This window comes from Elgaria multicarinata, chromosome 7 (assembly GCF_023053635.1).
Source record: "Elgaria multicarinata webbii isolate HBS135686 ecotype San Diego chromosome 7, rElgMul1.1.pri, whole genome shotgun sequence".
In the NCBI taxonomy this organism is placed as follows: Eukaryota; Metazoa; Chordata; class Lepidosauria; order Squamata; family Anguidae; genus Elgaria; species Elgaria multicarinata.
The window spans coordinates 51,008,064-51,034,938 of record NC_086177.1 but is presented as its reverse complement, the minus strand read 5'-3'; the positions used below and the strand labels follow the sequence as shown (position 1 = coordinate 51,034,938).

The 26,875-nt window shown below is 40.1% G+C and overlaps 3 protein-coding genes across 5 annotated transcripts in view; 2 read left to right on the top strand and 1 right to left on the bottom strand.

The window, feature by feature from the left end:
- The window catches only part of PTPN2 (protein tyrosine phosphatase non-receptor type 2), a 35,526-nt gene extending 27,406 nt beyond the window's left edge, over window positions 1–8,120 (bottom strand). The window contains exons 1-2 of one of the 2 annotated variants that reach the window (XM_063130535.1): window positions 7,882–8,120; window positions 172–262 (exon numbers count right to left, since the gene is read on the bottom strand). In XM_063130535.1, the coding sequence (XP_062986605.1) occupies window positions 172–262; window positions 7,882–7,956 (166 nt within the window). In that variant the 5' untranslated portion in view covers window positions 7,957–8,120. The remainder of the gene's footprint in view (window positions 1–171; window positions 263–7,881) is intronic. The other variant, XM_063130536.1, reaches the window with a different exon arrangement.
- Window positions 8,121–9,872: 1,752 nt separating this feature from the next.
- On the top strand, window positions 9,873–23,967 carry SEH1L (SEH1 like nucleoporin). 2 transcript variants are annotated; one of them, XM_063130520.1, is made up of 9 exons: window positions 9,873–10,141; window positions 11,992–12,042; window positions 13,535–13,681; window positions 14,619–14,830; window positions 15,494–15,592; window positions 17,499–17,639; window positions 17,940–18,097; window positions 18,944–19,097; window positions 21,388–23,018. In XM_063130520.1, the coding sequence occupies exons 1-9, from the start codon at window positions 10,031–10,033 to the stop codon at window positions 21,398–21,400; spliced, it is 1,086 nt and encodes a 361-aa protein (XP_062986590.1). In that variant the 5' UTR covers window positions 9,873–10,030; the 3' UTR covers window positions 21,401–23,018. The 2 variants fall into 2 exon arrangements, with proteins under 2 accessions (XP_062986590.1, XP_062986589.1); XM_063130519.1 differs by lacking the exon at window positions 21,388–23,018 and adding an exon at window positions 23,119–23,967 and having other exon boundaries at window positions 9,875–10,141.
- A 1,271-nt stretch (window positions 23,968–25,238) lies between these two features.
- The window catches only part of CEP192 (centrosomal protein 192), a 66,564-nt gene continuing 64,927 nt past the window's right edge, over window positions 25,239–26,875 (top strand). The window contains exon 1 of the mRNA XM_063131295.1: window positions 25,239–25,272. The gene's annotated coding sequence lies outside the window, so the exon portion shown is untranslated. The remainder of the gene's footprint in view (window positions 25,273–26,875) is intronic.

Genomic DNA, 26,875 nt, shown 5'->3' with positions numbered 1-26,875 from the left:
AATTTACATAAGAAAGCAACATAATTTCTACACCAGTGCTCTTTAGTCTCAATGACTGCAATGAAAATTGACATGTCTGTGTGAAAGACTAGTCTTAAAAATTAATAAAAGCCCAATTAAGTGTTGGGCTAGTGTCATTCACAAGATTATAATAAATAAAAGATTACTTACATGGGCTAACATCTCTGTATCTGTTACGATTTCGGTTTTCTGCATACTTTGCAACTTTATGTGGATAGTCATTGGATTGGTGCCGAATATCCTTGAAGAAACAAAGATGGCTTATTAAGTTCTGTTTACTTATTAGGTGTAAAAACAAAAGTTATTAAGTAAATAAATCAAGTTGGTTTTTAGACTCAGGCTTCAAATTTGTCTCACTGAGCTCGCTTTAATCTTTTATAAATTGAAAGCTCAATGGCAAACACTACATCGCTAATTTGAATACAGTACTGTGCATACAATATTTTTGCAGTTATTAAAAACTGTAAGTCCTAAATTGCTGAATCATTAGGTAGTTACTAAGGCACAGTCTTTTGTCAAGTTAAAATACTACTTTAAAATATTGGATAGACCAGGGTTGTCTCCATCTTTGTAAATGTAATGGAATTCTGAGAAGGACCAACTTGAGAGTTGCAGTAAAAACATTCTGAGCAGTGATGTACAGTTAATTGTTTAGGGCATCTGTTACTACAAACTATTAACTAGTTAACAGAATAGAATGTGCAAATTCATAGCCACACATGCACAATCATGAAATCTAAACTGTGTGTTACTAGCCAGTTTAGATTTTATGATTGTGAGCACAAAGCTCACTAACATCAATGCGCTATAAGTGAATGTAAATTCGAACACAATTTTTTTTTTTTAGAATAGAAACTGGAATTAAAGAATCCTAATGCCATTATCTAAATCTATGGTGCATATACATTTAGACCTATGTGCAATTCTGGTCACCCCATCACAAAAGGGGGGAGGGAGAGAAATGTATTGCATGTGTATGTTGCATCAGACTTTAGGGAAATCCATAGGGTAGGTTAGTACCTTTCTAGTTCAGAAAAAAGATTATTCAACCTTCTTTCTGCAGGTAACATAGGGCTGCCTTTAAAGATGGTTTGGAAGCTGCAGCTTGTGCAAAATGCAGCGGCCAGATTGATAACGAAAAGTTTTGATCATATAAGACAGACTCTGGCCTGCTTGCATTGGCTACCTGTACATTTCCAAGCCTGATTCAAGGTGCTGGTTTTAACCTACAAAGCCTTACACGGCTTGGGACCACAATACCTGACAGAACGCCTCTCCCGACATGAACCTACCCATACACTACTCTCAGCATCTAAGATTCTCCTCTGGGTGCCTACTCCAAGGGAAGCTCGGAGGATGGCAAAAAGAGAGAGGGCCTTTTCAGTGGTGGCCCCCCAATTATTTATTTTATTTATTTATTGCATTTCTTCTGCCCAATAGCCAAAGCTCTCTGGGTGGTTTACAAATTTAAGTATGGAACAATCTCCCTGATGAGACTTGCCTGGCGCCAACATTGTTATCTTTTCAGCACAAGGTCAAGACTTTTCTCTTCTCCCAGGCATTTAGCAGCATATGCTGAGGGTTTTTTTCTGCTTGACCCCAGAATAGTTGTTTTTAAATGAATATTGTCTGTTTTTATGCTTTTTATGGTTTAAAATTTTGTGTATTTGTTTTTAATGTTCACTGTTTTTAATCTTTGTAAACCACCCAGAGAGCTTTGGCTATGGGGTGGTATATAATAATAATAGTAATAATAGGCCTTGGGCTTATGCACTTCATCCCTTTGTTCCACTTAAAGCACATAGACATTAAGAGGGTCTTTTGGTTCATATGTTATTTGAATTCAGCATCCCATTAACCTGGGCACTGCACCAATTAGAAAACATGGATAAAATATCCAAGTTAAAGATGTGAGAGTTAACATCTAAACTGGCCCCTAAGGGAAAACATGACAGAAGTTTGTTAAGGTATGAATACACTAGAATTCAGGCTCATCCAATGAAATTGATTAACAGCATGCTCAGGAAAAAGGAAAACACTACAGTCAGCACATAATATATGCAACTCATTGCTTCTAGTATAAATGGCTAAAAATACAAACTTGAAAAATTTATGGGGCTCTACCAGTAACTGTTTATCATGATACCTTGAAATCAAGCTTTCATGTTCAGAGGCAGCATATCACCAAGAACCAGATGCAAGAAATGTCATCCTTAGCTTAGTCACCCTTATCTGATTTTCTTAAGGGCATCTTGCAGGCTACTGCTGGAGACAGTACTGAACAAAGGGGACATTTGTTCTGATCCTCCAAGACAATCTTTACCTGAGGAGTAGTTGAAATTATTTTCTATTTCCATGGAATTACTGGAAGAGCTAAATAGGACTAAATCAGCACTCTTAGTTCTGGATACAAAGATATCTTTCTGCATACGATGGCATCTTCCATGGTCAAAGGCACAGTTTTACACCTCACATTAAAGTACTGTGCAGGAAACATGAAACTAAAATTAAGTATGGACCTTCTGCTTACACAAGCAGCAGCATGAGAACTACTTTAGCACTATACTAAGTCTCTCCTACTATTTACGCAACTGCAAAACACCAGCAGCTATTTCCTTTCTGCTTACAGTACTTTGTATCTAATGCCTAGATTCCGAAGAAAATAATTTCTTAGAGTTTGTCAGTTTCCACAAGGTTCCAAACTTCAACAACATGCTTATAGCTTTACCTCAAGAGCTATACCAACACATTATTAAACAAGTACAGAACAGGTTGTTTTTAAATAATTTTGTTAGTGGTTTGTTATAAACTGCTTTAATACCCTGATTGAGCAAGTTTAAGCGGTGGTGGTAGTGTGTGTTACATTAAACATTACACAGCATTATTAGGACTGCAATGAACGTTTTTTGGGGGGTGCACACAAAATGTTTAGGACTGGGGTTCCAGAATGGGAACATTCTTTCAGGATTTCCATTTACGTAACTTCCGTTGACAATAATTTGTAACTCCATATGCTAAACTTCTTAACAGTACAAAATTTAGTAATATAGTGAGTACAGTTTCACTTCAATATCTTAAAAAAAGAAAGTTAAAAAGCATTTCTCCTTATTCAAAGATGTAAAATTAGTTTCAAACAAAGTCACCAAGTTATTAGAGAGAATAAGATCATATACTTAATAGGGTACATGATGGACAAGATCATGTGCAAGTGTATAATTATGACATGGGTGTGCAGCTAGTGGCTCCCTAGATCCTGTTGTGCCACAACTTCTATCAGCCCTAACCAGAATATCCAATGGTGAGGGATGATACAAGTTTCAGTCCAACATCTGAAAAGCCACAAATTGCATATCCCTGCACTAGGGCATCACAGCCACATTAGCATGCTTATGTAGCTATATTGCATATAATTGAAATAGTTCTTGGGGGCATTTACAATTTTTTTAAGGACTTAGCCAGATAGAAAGCAAGAGATATAGGTCTGAAGCAAAGAAAAAAATCCATCAAGTTATCTTAGTTACTAGCATTGAAGTTTATCTTTAGAGCTGAATCAAAACTCTGTTTGAAGTTTCAGTTTGCTATCAGTTGATGGTTTGGCACCTGGAGATCATGTAAAACCCAAGAGAAGGAGCTAGAGGAGGTAGAATCAATTAATAGATCAATTTGCCATGCTGCTTGTGATACTATACAATGGAAAGGGTTGTGATTCATGATATTAGAATTTCACTCATTAACTTACCCGCTTAGGACAAGTTTTCATAAAGGTTTATGTCAACATTACACCTATTTGTTAACCCATCAAATAAATGGCATAACATCCAGACATTGATTCATTTATTTTTAAGAGGGAAAATAAGGCTGCATGTTTAGATAAAAATGTCCTACAACTCCCAGCATAGGGAATGCTGGGAGTTGAAGGAGTTTTGTCTGTCTAAACATGCATAGGATTGTGTCCTACATAAGTCAAACGTCACGCAGCTTCTTGAGGAACAGTTTTTTAAAAATATATATAACTAGTCAAAAGTGAACATTGCACACCTAAGCCAGACACATTTCCTAGAACCTTTGAAATTTTATGCAGTAACTTCAGTGTCAATTTCTGGATGTATTTTCACTAGCATCTCTTTTTAAATATTTCCGTAAGTAAATGTATCTGTCAAAACCTCCTGGTCAAAGGTCTGACAAGTATTTCTCATTAAAACATTAATATTTTCCTTGATTTATCTAGGATGATACACTACAGATCTGTTAGCAACATTCAAAATTATTCTATTTTCTAACAAACAAGCTTGTGGGACCTTAAATATTAATGAATTTATTATGGTGTAAGCTTTCATGGACCTGAGTTTACTTCAAAATCTGCATGAAATGTTATCCTCAGTTGCAGGCATATACACATAGTTGGGTAAAGGGAAAAGATAGGCAGTGAGGTCAGAGGGAAATGAAATGCAAAAATTACAAAAGTTTGATTGTGCCAAAACACTGACTAATGTGACTATCTCCTTGGATATTCTTGATATTCTGGGTAGTCTAACTATTTAGTCTCCAAAGTACTCTTCAAAGTATTCACTTTAACATATTCTAATGTTTCTAATTCTTATTCAGCACTTCAGAATATCCTTGTCATTGACCTGGTTTGACTGTAATATCAAATTATGGTTTGGAATTTAAAAGCTTTCACTTCCATCTTCAATTATCCACAATTTCTTATTATATCCAAAGTTGAACTGTAGTTAACCTATACTATGGTTTATAGAAACAAACCAACTTCATGAACAACTTTTAAAATTTGATTTCCCCCTCTAAACCATAGTTAAGTCTGAATTTGGATGCAATGCTAACCTGCAGTTAGTTAAACATTGAAGCAAAAGCTTCTGACCTCTTCCTCATGGCCACTCCAGGGAGCAGAGGGAGACAGAGTTGACAAACCCGAGGCTCAGACAAAATGACAAAGGTTCATTTTATGTCTGAACAAAGCCATTAAGGAAACATTACAGAAATCTCTACACAGTGGGATACAGCTCAACAACACACATTGATTCTGGGGAAACTGGCTTGGCCAAATCCCTTACAAATAGTTGGCCCTATGAAAAATATATGAGCAAGGTAGTTTTACTATCCATGGTTCTATGCAGTTCTCAAAGGGGCAGAAAAGGATGTAGTATAGAATGAACACAAGAATGGAATGTTAGTCACATCCTATCCTGGTACAGAGTTGCTTTAAAGTGACAGCTAAGTGTACCAGCTGTGAGCCAAAAGTCCCTGATTCCAAATCTCATCTCAACCATAAGAGCATCATGTAGCCTTAGGAAATCTATTATTTCTCAAGCTCATCCACCCTCATCCCCACTATATAATACATGGTTATTTGTAAACCACCCAGAGAGTTTCGGCTATTGGGCGGTATAAAAATGTAATAAATAAATAAATATTACTAAGAAACGCATTCGGAACACTCAATATATTGTATTTATCTTTCAAAAAACTAACACTACCATCAAAAACAGTATTACATTCCCTCCTTGTGCATTCTTGTAGTCTACCCTCAATAACTATACCTTCTCCATAAAACCCAGAACTTTTACATTAAAAACAATTATTTATGAAACAGATACCTATTTAAATTATTTTAGGCTACCTTTACAGGTAAAACTATGTGCCAGTTCTAGAAGTGACAACTATAAATGGGCATTAGTGACATCGATCTGTTTCAGGCTCTATTTTCATCCACCACTTGTATTGCAGAAAGCAGACAAGAGTTAAAGATAAAGACAGAGGTATGTATTTGTCCAAATGCTGAAAAACATAAACATCTTTTACTTACAGCCTGCTAGCAGCATATTCACAAAGGTCAACAAAAAATCTCTACCTCAAAGGCTCGTAATTCATAGTAATTTGAAACAGCTACAGCAAATGCTTAGAGCTATTCAAAGTGCTAAACAACTCTCCCTAACTTACAGCTAAAGTAATAAAATACTGCATTTTACTACACACACACACACACACACAGAGTAAAGAGTTTGGGCTTTTAAAGTCACCATTTAGATCACACAATCTGAAAATAGACTTTACTGTTTTACAACATATATAACATATATATAACATATTTTGTTTGTTGTTTATTCGTTCAGTCGTTTCCGACTCTTCGTGACTTCGTGGACCAGCCCACGCCAGAGCTTTCTGTCGGCCGTTGTCACCCCTAGCTCCCCCAAGGTCAAGTCTGTCACCTCCAGAATATCATCCATCCATCTTGCCCTTGGTCGGCCCCTCTTCCTTTTGCCTTCCACTTTCCCTAGCATCAGCTTCTTCTCCAGGGTATCCTGTCTTCTCATTATGTGGCCAAAGTACTTCAGTTTTGCCTTGAATACCATTCCCTCAAGTGAGCAGTCTGGCTTTATTTCCTGGAGTATGGACTGGTTTGATCTTCTTGCAGTCCAAGGCACTCTCAGAATTTTCCTCCAACACCACAGTTCAAAAGCATCTATCTTCCTTTGCTCAGCTTTCCTTATGGTCCACCATTTATATCCACATGAATTTTCATGGACTCCCAAAAAGAGGAGTCAGATGACACGCATAGGCCTATGGCTAACAAGATCCAGACTCAATTCTAAAACTGCCTTCTCATGTGGAAGCTAAACCAGATGAGATTTCCCCACATGTACACTCATATTTGGAAAGGAAAATTAAAAATGATCAGTTCTCAACAACTAAGGACCATTCCACACATTATTAATTCATTTATTTGAAGTATCTTTATGCTACTCCTCAACCAAGAAGGCTCCCAGAGTGGCTGACATAATCAATTAAACAAGACCCTGCCCACAGGCTTACAATCTAAAAATATATATACAAGACGCAAGGAAAGAGGGGGGGGAAATAGGTGGGGGAGAAATGAAAATCGTGTAGCAGGGCTGGTGGAGCTGCAACCAGTTACAGTGCCATAATAAGAGTACCTGTGTTACACTCACCTAGAATACAATGTCTAACATACTCCTAAATCAAGTAATGTTCCAAACAGGAACTTTGAAGGGCAGTTTGTGTTTGTTTCCACCAATTACTATTATTATTTATTTATCTAGCACCATCAATGTACATGGTGCTGTACGTAGTAAAAGACTAAAACAGCAACACCCTGCCACATAGGCTTACATTACTACTAATTCTGTGCTTAAACAGTATTCAGGGTATATTAAGTCTGCACAGCTATTTACAGCATAACACTGTCGCTGCATGTAGGCAGACACCTAGCATTTCAACAACGAGAAAGTGAAGCCCCTTTTACGTCGTAATAACAGCACTATTTCCGAAAGGGAAGTTTTACTCCACAGAACCGTTCAGCCAACTACGAGACAAACGGAGAGTTATGATATCCAATACATAAAAGAGTCCAGCAAATCAGCGTGACAGCCACGTGGGGAGCCAATACAGAAGCCAGTCAAGCGAACCCAGAAAGGCTGCTGCGAAATGCGGCTTGAGAAATCCCACTCCTCGAACTTGGCCCTTCCCTCTCCCTGGCTATGCCAAACAACGTAAGCCGACCACCTACCCGCTGCTGCTGTCTGGAGTACCCACACCGTAAGGCTGCCCGAACGCCTCCTCCTCTCCTCACCCCCACGCCGGGGGAAGAAGCATCGTTTTCCTTCCAACCCTCGAAATAATTCTTCCTTCTTGCTCATCACCGGCCCCTCCTTCGACTTAGAACATGCGCGTTTCTTCTCCCAAGTCCCAATACGCGTACCTGAAAGAGCTCGTCGTGGCCCAACGACGACCTCTTCCCTCACCTCAGAGACAACCGCCGGGTCCCCCAAGCTCTCCCTCGCCTCCGGTCTCGGAACCCCTCCGTGCCTCGCCCTCACTCACCAGGTAGCGGAGCTGCCAGTCGTTAGCAGCGTCGATTTCCTGGAACTCCTGCTCTATCGTGGCGGTGACGGACATAATGGCGGCGACAGCCAGAGGAGGAGGAGGAAGAAGAAGAAGGGCCGCTGGAAGCCAACAAGTTCATCACCCACCTCGCGCTACTGACAGGGCGCGGACGACAACCCGCCCACTCTACTCAGTCGCGCTACCTTTGACTGTGTTCCGTACCACGCACGCAGCGTCAGCGGCTCTTCGGCGTTCTCGGCAAGCGCAGGCGCAACTGCTATCACTACCGCCTACCGAGATGAAGCCCCGCCCGTTTCCTGGATTGGGGAAAGAGCACCTGGGATGACATCACTGGTCGTTTTGAGCGGGAAGTTAATGGAGAGTTCACTGCGCACACCAGAGGGAGCGTTGTTGTTGTTTTGTGTGCTTGCGCACTGGGTTGGGAAATACGTGCACTTTTCTTGATGTTATCACTATATATAGCAAAGTTGTCCAGTTGTGACCACATTGAATATTGGCCATAAGGAATGCAATCCATAAAAAGTTTACTGAAAATCACTTAAACTAAAGTTAGAGCTAATTAAGCAAACTTTCCATTCCTATGTAAGCTTTAATATCAATGTTATAAAGCAACAATGTGACATATTTTGTATAAGTAAAACTTCTGTTAACAGTGCAGTTGTATATGTGTCTACTTAATAATTCCCTTTGAGTTCAATGAGTCTTACCCCCAGGTAGATCTGTAGATTGCAGCCATACAGTGCTATTCTATGCATGTCTACTCAGAAGTCCAATTATTTTTAATAAGACTTATTCCCAGGTAAGTGTATATAACGCAATGCTAGACAAGTCTACTGAAAAGTAAGCTCCGTTGATTTCTATGAGGCTCGCTCCCAAGTGGGTATAGGATTACAGCCTTAAAACGCAATCTTATGCACGTCTACTCAAAAATAAGTACATTGAATTCAATGAGACACTCAGGGTTTAGTATTGGAGCTCACCTAACTTTAGTGCATTTTATGTAAGGGATTTATCAAAACAAGTTAACCACATTTTAAGGTAAGGAAAATGGGAAACAATTCAGCCGAAGTCCCACTGATTCCAAAGCATGTAGTTAATGACGAGCCAACTCTGCGGTCAGTAAGTCTCAACTGCCTCTTTCAGGAGTGTTTTCGCAGCTTAAACGCTTACAGATTTATTACGGCATAAGGTTTCTTGGCTGAGAACCTATCTCAAAATATATCATCATCAACTTTATCACAGCCACCGACCAGACTTTACACGTACAAAAGAGTAGGGCGAAACTATATACAAATTTGAGAAATATGCAGCAGCATCAATTCTGGAGAGACCTTATTCTCATAGCATTCAAAACTCATATTTGTAACAGGCGGTGCAATCCTATACACGCGCTTAAGCAGTAGTAACCCGAGTTAAGTTCTATAGGACTTCCTCCCAGATGTGTATGGGATTGTAGCTTTGCAGTTCAATCCTATACGTGCCTACTCAGACCCTGGGAAACAGCAATGAGAACAACTGGACTTACTCCCAGGTAAACGCGTATAGGATTGCAGCCCTAGAAATAAAAAGACCTACAACTCCCAGCCAGCCATTAGTTGTTTTCCTCGGGAATTTGTCTCCTTAAAGCGAGCGTGCTTCGGAGAGAACCTTCTCAAATGTTTTGCCTGTGTTGGTTTTCAGTCAGTTACGGCGCCCGCCGCTGGGCTGGCCCGAACAGGCTGTGGCCAAAGCCGCGAGAGATCCGCATCACAGCTCCCCGCGGTTCACGTGCCTTTCTTGCTCCAACGCAGTCGTGAGGCAGCGAGTCGAGTCCTGGCGTCAGCCGCTGCCGGGGCTGTCTCGGCTGCTGCCTGAGAGAAAGTCATAAACGCGCAAGCGCCACGAGAAGAGGCGATTGGTCGCCGCCTCTTCCTCCTCCTCCTCCCCTCCAAGGCCCGGCGCTTCACGCAATTCAAGTGAGCCGGGCGCGCCTATTCGAGGCGAACGAGAACCGAGAGCTGCGTGGTGTGCGAGGCGGTGTCGGCGTCCTCCTCCTCCTTGGGAAGGGAAGCCGCGGGGGTCTTCTACCACTACTCCTGTCGGAAGGAAGCGCGGTCGGCGAACAGGACAGAGGGGCTCCGTCGGGATGTTTGTGGCGCGTAGCATCGCGGCCGACCACCGCGACCTCATCCACGATGTTTCTTTCGACTTCCACGGGCGGCGCATGGCGACCTGCTCTAGTGACCAGAGTGTCAAGGTGCGGGGAGGGCAGGCAGGCGAAGGCCGAATTTCTCTGGCTGGTTCCGGGCTTCTTGTTCTCCTTTTGTGGATCTTGCTGCTAGGCAGGTGTGGGGCGAATTCATGGGGCTAGGCCCGCCGGCCTCTGTCTCATTCGTTCTCTCCCCCACCCCACCCTTTCGACCAGTCGCTACATCTCCACTTTTAGCTCTCAGGTTCCTTCATCCCTGGTCTTGCTTGATCTGGTTTGGGAGGACATGCAACTGTGGTGGGTGACCACGTCTGCCCATGCAGGGCAATGTGAGCCTGACTGACCACGTTGGCAACATTTTCAGAAGTGAAGAAAACGCCACTCTCGGTCAGAAAGGCAAACGCCCCTGCTTTACACAAGTGTTAGTATTCCAGAAAAAGCCAAAACAGTCCTGTGAAGCCCAGGTCCATTGTTATCATATTTGGATTGATTTAAGTGCTGTAACATAATTGTACTGTAGTTCAAAATGGCATGAATGAGGTATAACGGAAACGGGCAAGCCAGGTACTTCTGTTGATCATGTGTGTGTACATGGAAGAAAGTTTAGCAGAATTCACTGCCACTTAGTAAGCATGTATATCATTCCATCTTTAATCAGCACCCTTCTGAATTTTTTTTTAAAAACGATGTAGCACTATTGTATTTATCAATAGTGCAATAATAGCAGGTTCTCAGAAAATGCATAGTTGAAAGTCAGTGCAGGAGAGGAAAAGAGCTGCAATTCACTAGGGAGCAAAACAAGAACTGATGTTGACTGAGAATAGTCATGGCCAGATGTGTTTTTGTTTAGTACACATCTGTTAGGGAATTAGTTTAACTAATTTTTCTTATTTTTAAAAAGTTAATACCCAAGAGTCTCAAAGAATCAGTGTGACCTTGGGAGACACTTTTGAACTAAAGGTTTGTAAGGTGTTAGACCAATCCTAACGCCAAATATTTTTAACACTTGGTTACATTGGATTTTTTTTTTGTAGAGGGTTGATTTTTTGGAACTATGAAAATCTATGTAATAATTTAAGTGTAGATTGATCCTGTATATGTTTATGTCAAGTGACTTACTCTCAAGTAAGTACTCATATGATTGCAGCTGGAGTGGGAAAGAAGATGGAACAGAGTATAGTTTTTCCTCAAATTCTCTTGTTATATATATATTATAATTACCAGTTGCTATATAAATAGCTTGCTAGCGTGCTTTGGAACAATTACTTAACAGATCAATTAATCCTAGGCATGTTTACTTGGAAGCAAGTCCCACTGTGTTAAATGGGGCTTACTCTCAGGTGTGCAGAGGATTACAACATTTGTGACAGAAATTGATGTAGACATATCTAACACATGAAATCCTCTTGGTTTTAATAGGACAATGCTTTGGAGAGTTTAATAACTGCAAATCCTGAGTTCTAAGACCCACTTTATATATGATTATTTCTCTGCATAAATATTAATTCCATGTAGGAAAATGTATGTACTCTGTTCCATGTGTATTTCTGCATGTAATAGAACACCATGATTCTCTGCAGTTTCCCAGTGTTCATCTATTCAGCAGAATACATATGTGCACTCATTGCATGTAATAGTCTGTACAACTTTTTGCACACAAAAGTAATATCTGTGTAAGAAAATAGTTGTGTGCGATGTAGTCCTTTAAGTGGTCCAGAATGAGCAGAGCTATCTCAAATATTGTGGCATAGGTGCCATTTTAGTTGTACAAAAGAAAGTCTTAAGATTTTCCACAAACTCTATTTTATGGACTTGTTCTTAGGACCCCAATCCTGTTACTTTCTCTGCTTTTTCAATGAAGGATTTAGATATAATTGTTTTGATTTTTTTCTTAATAGGTGTGGGACAAGGGTGAAAATGGAGAATGGCACTGTACTGCCAGCTGGAAGGTAAGGGTTTGAATCTGGAAATATCTAGTGTTACATGGAAAATATTTGGCATGAGGTTGTATTGAAGGGAAAATTAATCCCTAAAACTGCAACCCTATGCATGTTTACAAAGAAAGTTCCTTTGTGTTCAGTGGGTCTTACTCTCTTCTATGTATGCTTAGGATTACAGCCTAAATGTGTAACTCTATATCTGGGATTTTTCACCCCCAGCCATAGTTCAGTATAAATTACTTTACTTTTTAAGTACTAAAGCAGTCTTTATGCATGGTGTTTCATTGCACCAAAGTTATGGGACCAAATTTCTAGGTCTCTGTTTGCTGAAACCTCACAGATGTTCATACTTCTATTCAAATCTGAAAAAAAAATATTTTCCCTGGCTTCTCCACCTCAATGTCACCCTTTCTATATTTTCAATCTCCCTCTTTATACCCAGGTCTCTATAAATCTGCCCATAGCTGGTATGCCCAGCAGTACAGAGATTATACCCTTCATCTTTTTCACTCACATACACACACACACACACACACATCTCTGCTAATTACAGAAAACTCAGGTGGTCTCTCACGCTTTGTTAAGCTTAGGAGAAGACAAAAGCTTTTGTCTGCCCATCCAGTCTTCTGGCAAACACAGAAAGACTTGGGTTGTAGAGAGGTATCGCTTGTTATACAGAACTGTGAAGCAGGCAGAAGGAGCCCAAATTCCATATTGCTTCTGCCTGCTGCAGAATACAGCATGTTGTAGGAGGTATATCACGAGTCCTCTGTGCATACCAGAGGACTTGAGAGAGGGAAGTGTTAGTGGCAGTCATAAATAATGGCAGGTTACTAAGCCAAGTTAAAAATTTGTGGACCCCTGACCAAACCAGTCATGGATTTCTGTTAAATATTTGGAGAATCTTACTAATGGGAACAGACTATCTTGGGAGATAGTGGGTTCCTCTTCACTGGAGTTAGTTAACCAGAGGCTGAATGGCTGTTTGTCAAGTATCCTATAGTTGCATCCTCCATTGAGCAGGAAGTTGGACTACATGACTGTAAGGATTCCTTTCAACTCTAAATAAAAGTGGAAGGATTACAGCAAGGCAACTAGTATTTAGAACTATGTTGGTCTGGCTAGAACAACTGGAAAACTTTGGGATAATTCTGTCAAAGCACAGATAGTAAGAACTACCAATGGCACTCTGGCACTTAGATTTAAAACAAGGGCAAGATGTATGCCTATGAAGGAAAGAGCCTCCATGGGGTCCCTAGAATATTCTGTATGCACGGGCTTTCACCCTATTCCTTCAATTAACTAGGTAGGTTGTTTGCAGCTATATGTAAATTTTTAGCCTCAGCTTTGGTAATGGATTAGTCAAAGGAAGTATTCTAATAAGTTTTTGAATTTGTACTGCTGTGATCTTTTCCTTGTCAAATCTGAAAAGGTACATAAAACGAAATGTCTTTTACTGTAGTGTTTAGTCTGTAAGTTTCAATTCTTCTTAATGTTCCAGACGCACAGTGGGTCTGTGTGGCGTGTGACATGGGCACATCCGGAGTTTGGACAGGTTTTGGCTTCCTGCTCTTTTGACAGAACAGCTGCTGTATGGGAAGAAATAGTAGGAGAATCAAATGATAAACTTCGAGGGCAGAGTCACTGGGTAAGGTTTGAAGACTGTTTTGTTGAACACATTTCATACTTAGAATTTGTTTGCGACATAGATGGCGTGAGCATCTTGTTTGCTAAATTTCACAGTATTTTATTGTCTTTTTTATATCAAGTACAAACTTGCATTATTTCTGTAATTTGCTTTATTTACTGTGCAGCTTTATTACCAAATTGCTCTTCCTTTCACACAAAGAGGTAACTTCTGTTGACTCCTCCACCTGCAGCCTCCTCTCTCCATTACCAAGGTTCCCCCAACTCTCAGGGGCAGAGTTCTGGGGAGAGGGAAGGCATTAGGGGCTGCAGACAGAAGTAGGAAATCCTATTTTGCGAACAGAACCTCTGTTTCATTCAAAAAGGAGAAGTTGGAATCCAAGCCACATGTGTAGAGGGATCTCGTCTTATTAATTTACATGATTCAGGAGAGTAGAGAGCATGAGAGAAGAGCCAGGATCCAAACGCTAAGCAAAGTGTTTTGCCCATGTGCTGAAATGTTGCAGCTACCTCGTTCCAGTAGCAGCTCCTGCAAGGTTTGGAAATCCCTTCCAATAATCATCCCGTGATGCTTGAGGTCCTGCAACCAAAAGGACATTTCCCTGTTTTTAAGTTTTAGGCTAGAATATCTTTCAATTGACCATATTGTAATATAAAATGAGCAAACTTGCTTTTCTTAATTTCATTATTTCTTGTAAAATTTCTAATATGGATAATTGTGTCCCTTATTCTAAGTTTTTCCATTAACAAGGCCCTGATCATAAAATTGTCATGTGTGTAGTAACATTGTTCACTTATACACTGTTTTTGGGAGGGTTTCTGTCCTGAAAGGCAGCTACAAAATGTTTTAAATAAATAAAAACAACCACAGTGCATAAATAAATGAGATTCTAAAAGTCTCTTTTCTCCCTTTTAATTACTACTGCATTTATCTTCAGGTAAAGAGGACTACTCTGGTTGACAGTAGGACATCAGTTACAGATGTAAAGTTTGCTCCTAAGCATATGGGTCTCATGTTAGCAACATGTTCGGCAGATGGAGTTGTTAGGATATATGAAGCTCCTGATGTTATGAATCTTAGTCAGTGGTCACTTCAGCATGAAATCTCATGTAAACTAAGCTGCAGTTGTATTTCTTGGAATCCTTCAAGGTAAGTTATTACTTTCTTTGACAAGCTAATAAGGACGGCGCTATTCAAAGGTGTCATTCAGCAAACTCAAATAGCACCAGCGGAACTCTGCTCAATCTTTCTGTTGTGCGAGGGCTTGCACAATTGTGCATGCACAATTGTTAGTTGGATTCTCTGCTTGTGCATAGTTTGGAACCTAGTTTCCGCTAGCGCAACATCATTTGGGCTAGTGGAATGACGCTTCTGGATATTGCGCTCTGTATCTTTCTCATGCATACATATTTTAAAATTTTAATGGTTAAATTAGAGAAGTTTGGTTTAGCAGGAAACAGAAATTATTGAATTCTAAGGATTGACCTTTTGGGGAAAGACCATAGCTCAGTGGTAGAGCATGTTTTACATGCAGAATATATCATGTTTAGTCGACCTCTCTGCCCGCGACACTGGAAAGTCACTTCCAGTCAGTATGGACAAAAAGTCTGTCCTGGTATAAGGCAGCATCTTGTGTTCTATCTCAGTTCACTATCCATGCGTGCTTCAGAGGTAGCTTCCTTTGACAAGCTAATAATTTAGGAATTGGTCTTTATTGTTAGAAGTCTCTTACGACAATTCGGTGGTCTAATGTGAGATTTGCAACGCAGTGATTCAGAAGGTAAATAAGTACATTTCATTTTGTATTTGCAGCTCTCGTGCTCATGCTCCTATGATAGCTGTGGGAAGTGATGACAGCAGTCCAAATGTATTGGCAAAGGTGCAGATTTATGAATACAATGAAAATACTAGGTGAGTGGTGGTAGTGGAGGAGGAACTTCTGTAATGGCTTTAAATGCTCCATAATATTGTTGACATTATTTGTGCTGTTGCGATGAATGGAAACACTCGGATACCTTGCTTCTGAGAGTTAAGTATATTAAAAAGGTTACAGTGAGACCTTAATTTGCTATTGGTTTAATGTCAATAGCAGACTGCCCCAGCCTGGTGCATGTCAGATGTGTTGGACCTACAGCATCCATCATTCCCAGTAAGCATGACCAAGGGCAGGCCATGGGGGATTAGGAATGATGGGTGTTGCAGTCCAACATATTTGGAGGGAGTAGGTTGAGGAAGGCTGGCCTATAGCCATAATCCAAAAAATGTGGTACAAGTTCCATGAGCCCAAAGCAGATGTGAATTTCTTTTTCTTGAATAGTTGTCCCCCATGTAAGACAGTTCTTGGAATTGGGTGGTTCCAAAGCACTTTCTAGTATGTCACAGGACTGGAGTCTGCTAAACTGTAAAAAAAATTTTTTTAAATCCCAGTGAGTATCCAAGTACTTTTATGTATCACTTTGAATTTGGAAACTGTTGTATAGTTCTTGTAGTGTTTGCCCTCATAACAACACTGACAGCTGTGTACACCAGTATCTTGCACAGTGAACGTCAATGAAGAGTAAAGGGGAGATGTATCTTTCCAAAACTTGTTTTTTTTTGTAGCACAGGTCTTCACTATGGCCCCGTTCAGACAACACGCTAAACCATGCTGCTTAACCACAAAATGGTTAATGGATTCCGTTAACCATTTTGTGGTTAAGCAGCATGTTTTAGCGTGTTGTCTGAATGGGGCCTATGTGTCCATTACGCCTTCCTAGAGACATGTTTTATAGTGTTCACAATGCAAACACTGTACATACAGCAGGTAACATATGATGCATAAAATATGATCAGCTCTTGGATAGATTAATATTACTCCCCAATCTACATATGGGGAAACTGAGTCTGAAGGAGAGGGTAATTTGCCAGTGCTCTAAGAGTTTCATGATAGAGATTGAGCTTGAACGTTGAAGTAATGAATGTCAACTATAAAAGGTCATACTGTATTCTTATGGCTAACTACAGGATATTTTGCCAAAATAAAGCCATTTGTTCTACCAATAGATAGAAACTCCCAATAATGAGAATGCAGTGCATAATTTAGGAAGTCCTATTGAAGTGGTGAAGAATATATAATCTGTTGAATATTTTCTTTTTCCTGCAGCTTTAATTTTTATAAAACTAAGATTGTATTTGTTTCTCCTCTCCCCTTGAATTAAGAAGACAGCATTCTGGACCCCAATACTTCAAAGAGAACATCAGTGTCATTGTAAATTGCAATATTTGGTTTTTAACACTTATAATTAGAATTAGCATCACTGGGCCTGGTCCCATCCTCTAAGATTAAGCTAACATGATTTCCTTCCATATTTCAGCATGTTTGTTTCCATTATTGAGTTCACTGACCCTGTAGGTTCAATTGACACTAATTATATAAAAAATCAACATCACAGATATACAGCGACACTAATATGTTTGACGTAAGTTCTAGAATAATTATGCTCATTTAGAGAGAACCTCTTTTAAAATATTGTGCCATATTCAATGTAATACATAAATTATGTTGTGCTAGCGTAAACATCCTCTATCTCAACACCAATAGCGCTTGCGTAATGGCTTTTCCAGGGAAACCTGTTGTCAGCAAGCACTATTGGCATTGCACTACAGGTACTTTAGGCTAGTGCAACATAATTTATGTTAGTAGTGTTGCATTAGCTACTGCCTGTTGATTTGAATGTGAGAATTCATCCACAAAGGTATTTAAAAACAACAACCTTTCCAGGAGCATTCATATGTCTGTTTTAAGAAATTAATAGCCTGACTGTGTGTTACTCTTCAGGAAGTATGCAAAAGCAGAGACACTTATGACAGTCACAGACCCTGTACATGATATTGCATTTGCTCCAAACCTGGGAAGGTCCTTCCATATACTGGCAGTAGCTACCAAAGATGTAAGGATTTTCACATTAAAACCCCTAAGGTGAGTTTTTGAAGCAGATACTATCATGTAATGTGGCGGCAGGTGTGTGTGTGTGTGTGTGTGTGTGTGTGTGTGTGTGTGTGTTCCCTCTTTCAGGCATGAAAGCAATCACCCTGGTAATCTAGTAACTTTATTTCGTATATAGTCCATTGGTAATCTGTTTTTTAAAAAGTAGCATACATGTAGGCAATACAATTTTATTAAGTATTTTCAAGTAATTTGAAATAATTTAAATTTCTAAAATAATTATATTTTAATGAGAATAAATTGCAATATTGAATTTTACTTTTTTTGCAATAGAAAAGAATTGACTACTTCATCAGGATTGACAAAATTTGAGGTTCAGTTAGTGGCTCAGTTTGATAATCACAATTCCCAGGTCTGGCGTGTAAGCTGGAACATTACAGGCACAGTACTTGCATCTTCAGGAGATGATGGCTGTGTAAGGCTTTGGAAAGGTAAGTAATCTTTCAAATTACTCTGTGATTAAATGCTGCATTATTAAAAGATTGGGGCAGCAAATTAAGCATACAAAGGAAGTAAGTCCTTTTGAACTTGGTTGGCCTTTCTTCTGAAAAAGCCTGCTTTGGATTGTGCTACAGGTTCTGAACTTCTTTTGTATAATATTTACTATCTGTATAGCTCATGATGTTTATGCCTCAGTCATACATTTGCTTCTTATGAATGAAATGTTAGACCTTAAATCAGTTTAATATTTTTATCATGGATGTAAATGTAAGGTAGTCTAGATCAGCCACTAATAAGTCTAGATCAGTCTTACCCAACGTGGTCCCCTCCATATGTTTTAGACTACAATGCCCAGCATCCTTGGGAGTTGAGGTCCAAAACATCTGGTGGTCACCAGGTTGGAGAAGGAAGGTCCAGATACTAGTTACTTTGTCATAGTTGTGGAAAGAAAATCTGCATTCCCAGATTTGCATGATGGAAAAATCAGATACATAGGGCACATGACTGGCTAGAGAATGTTGGGAGTTGTAAGACTTTTTTCTGTCTAAACATGCATAGGATTGTGCTGTTAGGCTTGGAGGCCTTCTTACACTTTGAAGAAGAGGCTCCCTTCCACCAGTGTTGTCATGAGGAAAAGTGATTGTAAGCCATACAGGGAAAATTACCAATATTATAACACTTTGCTTCAAGTTTCCTTTGATCAAGCTAGGGCAAGATGTTTGTCCTTTGTATAATGTCTTGAAAGGGCCGTATCATTTGTTATATTATTTTGAATGTGGTTGTAGAAACATAACTTTAACAAAAATGCAACTGGGATTTGTGGATTTTTTCCTCAGCTAATTACATGGACAACTGGAAGTGTACTGGAATTCTGAAAGGTAATGGGAGTCCAGTCAATGCTAGCTCCACTCAGCAGGGAGTTTTCAACATTCCTATAGGCACAGTCAATACAAGCCTCCAGAATTCAGTCAATGGGACATCTGCTGGCAGGTAGGCTACTTTCTATGGAGACACTACAGATTTAAAACTCTGTTCTGAAATCATCCAAACTTGGTTTCGCTAATATCCAAAGCATCTCTGTGGCTTTCATATGCTTAGGTCTTAATAACAATCATTATCACATCATCAATAGCTTACAAGTTCAGTTCTGCTAGGTTTATTAGCATTATTCTGAAATGAATAGCGGAAGCTATTGTAATGAAGAACTCTCATCCAATTACCGTTCACTTTCTTCAAATGCTGACAGAGTTGTCAATATACTCAGATGTCTCATCTGTTCTGTATCCTTCCTACCCACAGCATCTGTGTCTTGTTACCTTATGTCTTCTTGTTACCTTGACTATTGATTATCCTACTGTCTCTCAACCAAGATCTCTTTCTCTTCGTGCTTCTGTCCTCTGCTACTTCCTGAGACTCTTTGGGAACAGGGAGCCACCTCCAATCCTGTCCATTAGTAGCTCATGGCAAGAGCTTGGTTCAGTACCTTTCAGCACATAAGAATTTCAGGCCTGCCCTCAGAAGCATGACTCTGAAAGGACTGCCACCGGCATTTGATGGACACAACTCGGAGTGTATCTTGTAGGTTTAGCTTCGTCACAGTGATTCAGGCATTGGTAACCTTGAAGTTGTATTATTGCAATATTTTTTTTTATGTGGGGCTTTCCTTAAGGCTGCCCCACATAAAGCTGCAGCCAGTGCAGAATAGAAGCTGCAGCTAAAACAGAATACTTCAGCTAGATTGCTGAGTGAGGCGACTAATCAGCAGCATGTTACACCTGTGCTAAGGAAATGCACTAGCTACGTTATTGCCACTGGGCCAGATTGAAGGTTTTGTTGTTAGTATATAAAGCTCTAAACCATTTGAGGCCTGGCTCCCTGAGATACCGTCTTCTTCCCTATAGACCCATTTGATTTTTGAGGTCATCTGGTGAGGCCCACCTTCTGGTGGTACATAATTCCGAGGTCCTTTCTTCAGTAATTCAGAGCAGGGCATTTAGTGTAATGGCTCCCACGTGTGGAAGAATCTTCCCCCTGACAATATGGGCCAACACTCATTATTAGATGTTGAAGACCCTTGTGTTTACGCAAGCCTTCCCTGTGTAGTACAGTCTACCATCATGTGTAGACACAACATATTTTATGTATCGGTCTTTATTTTAATGTTTCTATGAATTGTGTACACCGCTTTGAATTCTTTAGATGTAAGTGGTTTATAAACACTTGGTGAATTTATTTAATTAATTAATTTTAATCCACAGTTTTCTCAACAAATATAAGTGCTGGAAACTTAATATTTTTATAAAAAAGTGGTCATGCTCATGATGCTATGTGCATCATGCCGTGATGATAAATAAGAATAAAACCAAGTGAGTAGGCAGCTTTTTTGTTTTGTTTTTTGAACACTTGGCTGCATTTATTCAAACTAATTCACCCCTATTTCTGGTTTGTCATAACTTAAAACTTTTTTTTCTTGTGCTGCTACTTGAGTTTCTCCCCTACTGTTGGTGTCTTAGTGGGATTCTGGACATAAGAGGCAGCTGCTGAACAGAGAACAAACTGGGCAGTTGGCCTGTGTTGATACCTCTGCTGCTTTTCTGGGGAGGTGCGGGGTTTCTGCCATCAGGTACGCTAGCTGTAGGGCCCCTCTTGCGAACTATGCCACAATGGTGACTATTTGGCATACCAGTGGAGGAAAGTAACATTAAATTGGGCTTTAACTGGATGGTGAGAAGGTTTTGCGTTAGTTTTCCCCCTTATGATTTTGAAGTTGTCTTTTCAGATTAAATTATGAATTCTAGAACACAACTTTGATGTAATAAATCGTAACGGTTTAACAATGATATGTACACCAACTGTTGTGGAAAATTCCTGAGTTGACCATTTTACTTTTTTTTTTTAACATCAATTTGAAAGTGGGTCAAAAACAACCATACTGTAATTAATATTCTGCAGGCTCTATATGAACCAAAATGTAAGTGCTGACTTTTAGGAATAAACTGGTATGATACAATAAGAGATTGCTTTTACTGTTATTAGGGCTCAACATTTTGGTACTTTGTTAGTAAACTCTTAGTAACACTACTAACATTTTTGAAGATCAAAGTCATCAGTGTTTTCTTAACAGAAAAGTAAAATTGTTTGAGAAGTGATTTGAAAAAATTAAAACTTAATAAACCTACCAAATACTGCTCTACAGTATTCTTATTGTGCTTATAACCATATGTGTCTAAAATTGTGATGCATTTTCCCTTCTCCATTTGTATTATGTCCTTTTTAACAGAAAGCACAGCTGATACCAAGCTAACTGGAGTAACTTTGCTGTTTTGCTGCTTGTTGCATGCACACAGGAATGGAAAGCGAACTCCTTTCCCCCCTCCCCAGCGCCGTTTGACCTCTTCCCAAGACACCAACAGTCTGCCTACTACTAAAAGCAAATCAAAAGGCTCTCTTTAAAAAATAATAATGTTGTATACGTACTCTGCTAGCCAGCACAGTATGACCTTGTTGGAACCTGTGAAAAAAAAAGTAACAGGAAGAGCCCTCTTGTGGAGATACTCCCCCTCCTCACAAAAAACAACAACAAAACCCATTGTGGGACAGAGGGGGAAGTTCACTACAGTACATAGGATTACTGTCCTTGCATTCTGAGGTGTCGGGAAAGAAAATCTTAGGTGAAACTATTGAAATCTATTGGTTTTCATTAAAATGGTTTTAAATATTTGATTTTGTTCTGTATTTTGATGTGTTCAGATACATTCTTAACCATTACGATTTTGTTAATGGATTTGTAATGCACAAGCATAAGTAGTCTTAAACAATGTGGGCGACATTGTAAATTAACAACTGTACAGTTGGTATCTGAAATTAGTTTGGCATTGTTTCACAATTAAATACTACTTCAAAGTAATGGGGGGATGGGACACAAAAACGTTAATGCTATAATTGTCTTAGTGAGAATGATCTTTCCTGATAGTTGCATGTTCCTGTGGCATGATTCCATGGAATAATGAGTAAGACTTCCTATGGTCAAATATTTTGGTAAACCACTTCCAAATGAATGTTTGTCATATGATGTTGGCAAGGTGCTCTGGGAATTATTGTCGGTTGCCTCAAAGCTGCTTCCTGTCTTTCATAGCGCGCATACACTGCTTTTGTGCAATAAGAGTTATTGCCCCGGAGCAAACTGAAGCAGTGTCCTATTGCAAACATTCATCAGGACTTGGCAAGAAAATGCCTTGTTTTACATAGTGGCATGTCAATGTAGCTCTAAATATGTCGTGTCTCAAAATTTTACTAACTTGGCCATTCTGTTCTGTAAATTTGTTTACATTTCCAAAGATTATACAGATTACAAAGTGGTGTCTTTAATATTACGGGTAAGTCATAAAAAGTGACATGGAATAGTCCATTAAGCCTTTAATTTACCAGGAGTCTTTGGTTTTATCTGATATTTTCTTGAGAAATATGTATATATGCACACAGATTGTATTTAAATGGGAAAGGAGTCACTTCTTGTATATTGTGGAGATCAAAAGTTTGTAAAAACTATTTGTTTTTACATCTATTCTAAAAAATGTGCAGTAAAAATCTAAATTGGATGCAAATACAGCAAATGTACCTGCATAATCAATGTGTGCCTGTCTTTCTGCAGTTGTTACTAAAAGTTGTATGGTTATTAGGAGTGATTGAGCAAATGTGTTGATACTTAAGGACACATTTAATTTACAGATAATTTATTCCTTTTTGAATGTATATAAAGCATATTGTTCATTATCTCCGATGATTGTGTTCCTACCAAGCAGTTTCCAGACTTTCACAATCAATCTTTTTTTGAATTGGGAATTTGATTTTGGTCATTATATTTTATTTTATTTTTTGGCATGGATTTACTAAAGCCTTTTCCCCCCAGCATGTATCTCTCCTCTTTGGTTCTCCTTGTATTTACTGCTATTCTCTTTCTTCTGTTTTTTCTTTTTTTCTTTTTTGGTGTTCCTGTCTTAATTGTTTTCAGGTATTTCTTTCCCCCTCTGGATTCCCCACGGGCTGGATCAAGATGGTCCAGTTATGCCCAGCTCCTACCTCCTCCTCCTCCTCTGATAGAGCACTCTTGCGATGCTGACACTGCCAATCTCCAGTATCCTCACCCTCGCAGACGATATATCTCTCGACCTCTTAACCTCTTACGTGAACGTGAAGGGGTTTAATACACATTTTAAATTGTATTAAGGGCCTTATTCAGATGCTTGTAAAACGCTTCCATTTCTGGCTGCTTATATTATTTCACCCCATCCTCCCCAAGCAGAATTCAGGGGTGAGGGATTTTAGGGTGTATTTTGCAGAACAAACTACAGTATTTGAAATCTACCGTGTTAGTGCTTCTGCACCAAATAAATTCAATCCATTTTCAACTATAATGAAACAAATAATCAGTATTACATGTGAGTTATCAACAACAGATGAGTTCAAAGTGCTTGTTCTGTCAATTTTTTAGCATTCAGTTTATTGCAATCTTTACATTTTAATTTTTTTTGTTCGGATCCTGCATTGTTTTTGATAATGTATCCATAAAACTGAATAGACAGTGAAAAAACTGTTCTATAGTGTGGAGGTTAAATATTTTAATTCTTCAGCACAAGAATCAAACTTCTCAGTGACCAGATTCTTGGGCTTCCCCCCCCCCTCCCCCAGCACTGAGCAATAGTACTGAAAAGTAACACAGTACACGTAACGTATTGCTGTGCATCCTGCAGCAAAACGGAAGTGGGAGTCCTTTAGTCACCAATATTTTCACCTTCTTGCATAAAATTATTTACACTACACTGTTTTATGAAAGTAGGTTAATAAAATACTTTAAAAGGTATGTAGCGTGTTGCTTTTATTTACTCTTAAAAGTATAATGGGAATATTGGGGTGGGGGGGAGGAATCTAGCAGTCATACCTCTCTTGCGACCAGGTTTGTTGTTTATACTATACACATCCTGTTCACTGTTGCCTTATCCACCTCAGCCATGGCATGTAGTGTCTGGAAATAACGTTGCCCACAGGTCTTGACAGACTGAGTCAAGTGGAGCATCTGTCAGTAGCAGGAGTAGTAGAAATGGCAGCCTTCTAGTACTTAGAGTGCTGCCTACACCTCAAAAGGAATTTGTGTGTGATGGAGAATGGGGAGAAGCAAAGGAAGAATGCTATTCATCAGACACATCTCAGGCTGAGAAATGGGTTAGCTTCAAGGTGCCAGTGTCCCCACTCTGTCCTGCAAGAAAGGGATCCAATCCAAAAACCAATTCAAGGTGCATTCCTATGCATGTTTCGATAGGAAAAAAGTCCTCCAACTCCAGCATCCCTCAGCCAGCATAGTTAGCTGGCTGTAGGATGCTAGGACTTGGAGGGATGTACACAGCCCAGCAATAAACCATGGCTTCTCTTCCTGGGTTCATTGTTTAAAACCCATAGTTAAACCATAGTACAGTGCTCACATATAATGAAAATTTGTGATTTAAGCCATGATTCAATGACAACCCATACTCAAAGGTTGTGGATATGTGTGAACCAGATTATTGAGTTGGATCATCACTGAAATTAATAAGACTTCAATTAGACTAACTTTAGCTATAACCCAATGTAGAACAACTTAGGGTCTGTCACCTTTGATTCCTTGGAATAAAGGCAATTGCAGAATGTAGGATTATTGTGGTGCTGTTTGAAATGCGAAATAGTAAGCACGGAGGTTGGGAATGTGGTGGGTTTTTTTTAATTTTTGTACCGCATCTAGGTTTGGGCAACATGTGGGCCTAACTCTCCATCAGCCCTAGTTAGCATTGCCAATTGTGATAGATTATGGGGGTTGTAGGCTGAAACATCTGGAAGGCCACAACCTTGGTTGTTAGAAACTTAATAAATTCTAAGTAATTACTGATAACACGTACGAATTACTCGGAATTCCTGACCTCGCTCTACAAGCCACACGATTCAAGTTTAGCTCCCTCTTTCGAAGACTATTCGAAAGTAACTTGGTGCTTCCGTCACTCCCTCTCGTCCAATTAAAGGACGGAACTCCCCGGAACTCTCTCATAAACCAATAGAATGCGTTTGTGTTCTCTCTCCTCCAGTCCGGCCACGCCCTTTTCCAAGATGAACTCTAAGAGCGGGGTTTCCTAGGCGCCAGGTAGGAGAGGAAACACAGGGGGCGCGCGCGGGCGGGCGCACTTGGAGGGAGGGGGGAGCAGTTCCCCTCCCGTCAAAGAGTTCGGCGCTTACGGGGGTTGGGGGTAGCCGTGACGCTTTCGAATGGTGCTATGCGCGTGCCTGGAGGCGCCCGCCCGCCTTGTGCTGCGGTTCTGTGCTCCGAGTGAGCGTTTCGCTTTGGGTATGTCTTTTAAGGGACGGAGGCTGAAAGCGGCCGTTTCAAGGCTTTTATGTGGGGTGGCTGGACGCCCTTTCATTTCCCGTTCTTCAGCCCCGAGCCGCTTCGCATCTCTCTCCCTCTCTCCCCCCCCCCCATTCCGCCTTCCGCTCTTTATTATTGGCGGTTTAGTGAGTGGCTCTTGGGGGAAGAGAGGAGCGGGAGCCCGTTTGGGAGACCTCCCTTTCCTCTCTGCGGGCTCAGCGAGGGGAACGAAGAGCTGTTTTCCTCGCTTCGCTTAGTAGGAAAGGCGTGAAATGGGTGCTCTCGTGCGTCCAGCGCAGTTATTGACTCCTGGGGGTGGGGGGGAATAGGCTTAGGCCACCCGTGCCATCTGCTGTGTACCCGCCTTGAAAGTGTTACTAGTCTCGTGTAGTTCCCTTCCCGAAAATACCAGGATTAGTAACACTGCTGAGAGAGTTGATAATGTGGGACTCATCTACACCAAGCAGGATATTCCAGTATGAAAGCGGTATATAAAATGCAGGATCTACACTTCTGCTTTATAGTGGTACTGAAGTGCACTGATGCCTGTTGGGGCCCATGACACAGCCACACCAAGCAGGATATAGTGGTATGAAAGCAGTATATGGTATGTGTCAATGGGCCTCAACAGTTGTCAGTGCATTTCAATACCGCTATAAAGCAGTAGTGTGGCTACTGCCTCATATCTACTGCTTTCATATTGGAATATCCTGCTTGGTGTAGATGAACCCGTGGATAAAGTTCAACTATCCCAGTGCTTAGCCCCATAACCTACTCTCAATGTCACATTTTTTTAGTCAGGAACTGAGTTCAATGTGAACAGTTCTTTGAGCATATCCAGAGTGCTGCTTGTTCGCTCTACCATAGCCTCTCTCTACTTACTTCCAATTGGAGCCCTGGCCCTTTGAGGTTTGGTTGGCAAGTTGTGAGAGAGCTGCTGCTGCTCTTTCAACAACGGCCCTAATATGCAGAGAGGAGTGCTTTGAGCCAGTAGTAGTGACCATCTGTCTATTTAAAATTGCAGTAAAAGGGGCTTTTTAAAATGTGTTTTTGCAGATTTAATAAAGATATTGCTGTTTTGGTCACAAAAGAAATACGCTGTCATCTATTCTGCGTATTATTGAGTGACTTCATTTGAGTCCTTTATTGTTGTAAGATTATGTATTTGAAGTTGTACCAAAAAACGTTTTGTATAAATCCATATATACACACATTTTTCTGTACACAAGGAATTAATGATGTTCTCACTACTTGAACTCTTACTCCTCAAGTGGAAGAGGGTAAAGATTTTGGTCTAAAGGTCCTCAATGATCGTAAGCCCCTGAACTTGGGGACTATGAGCATCCTGTTTAGAGTGGGAGGAGCAGCAGCATAGGTGATC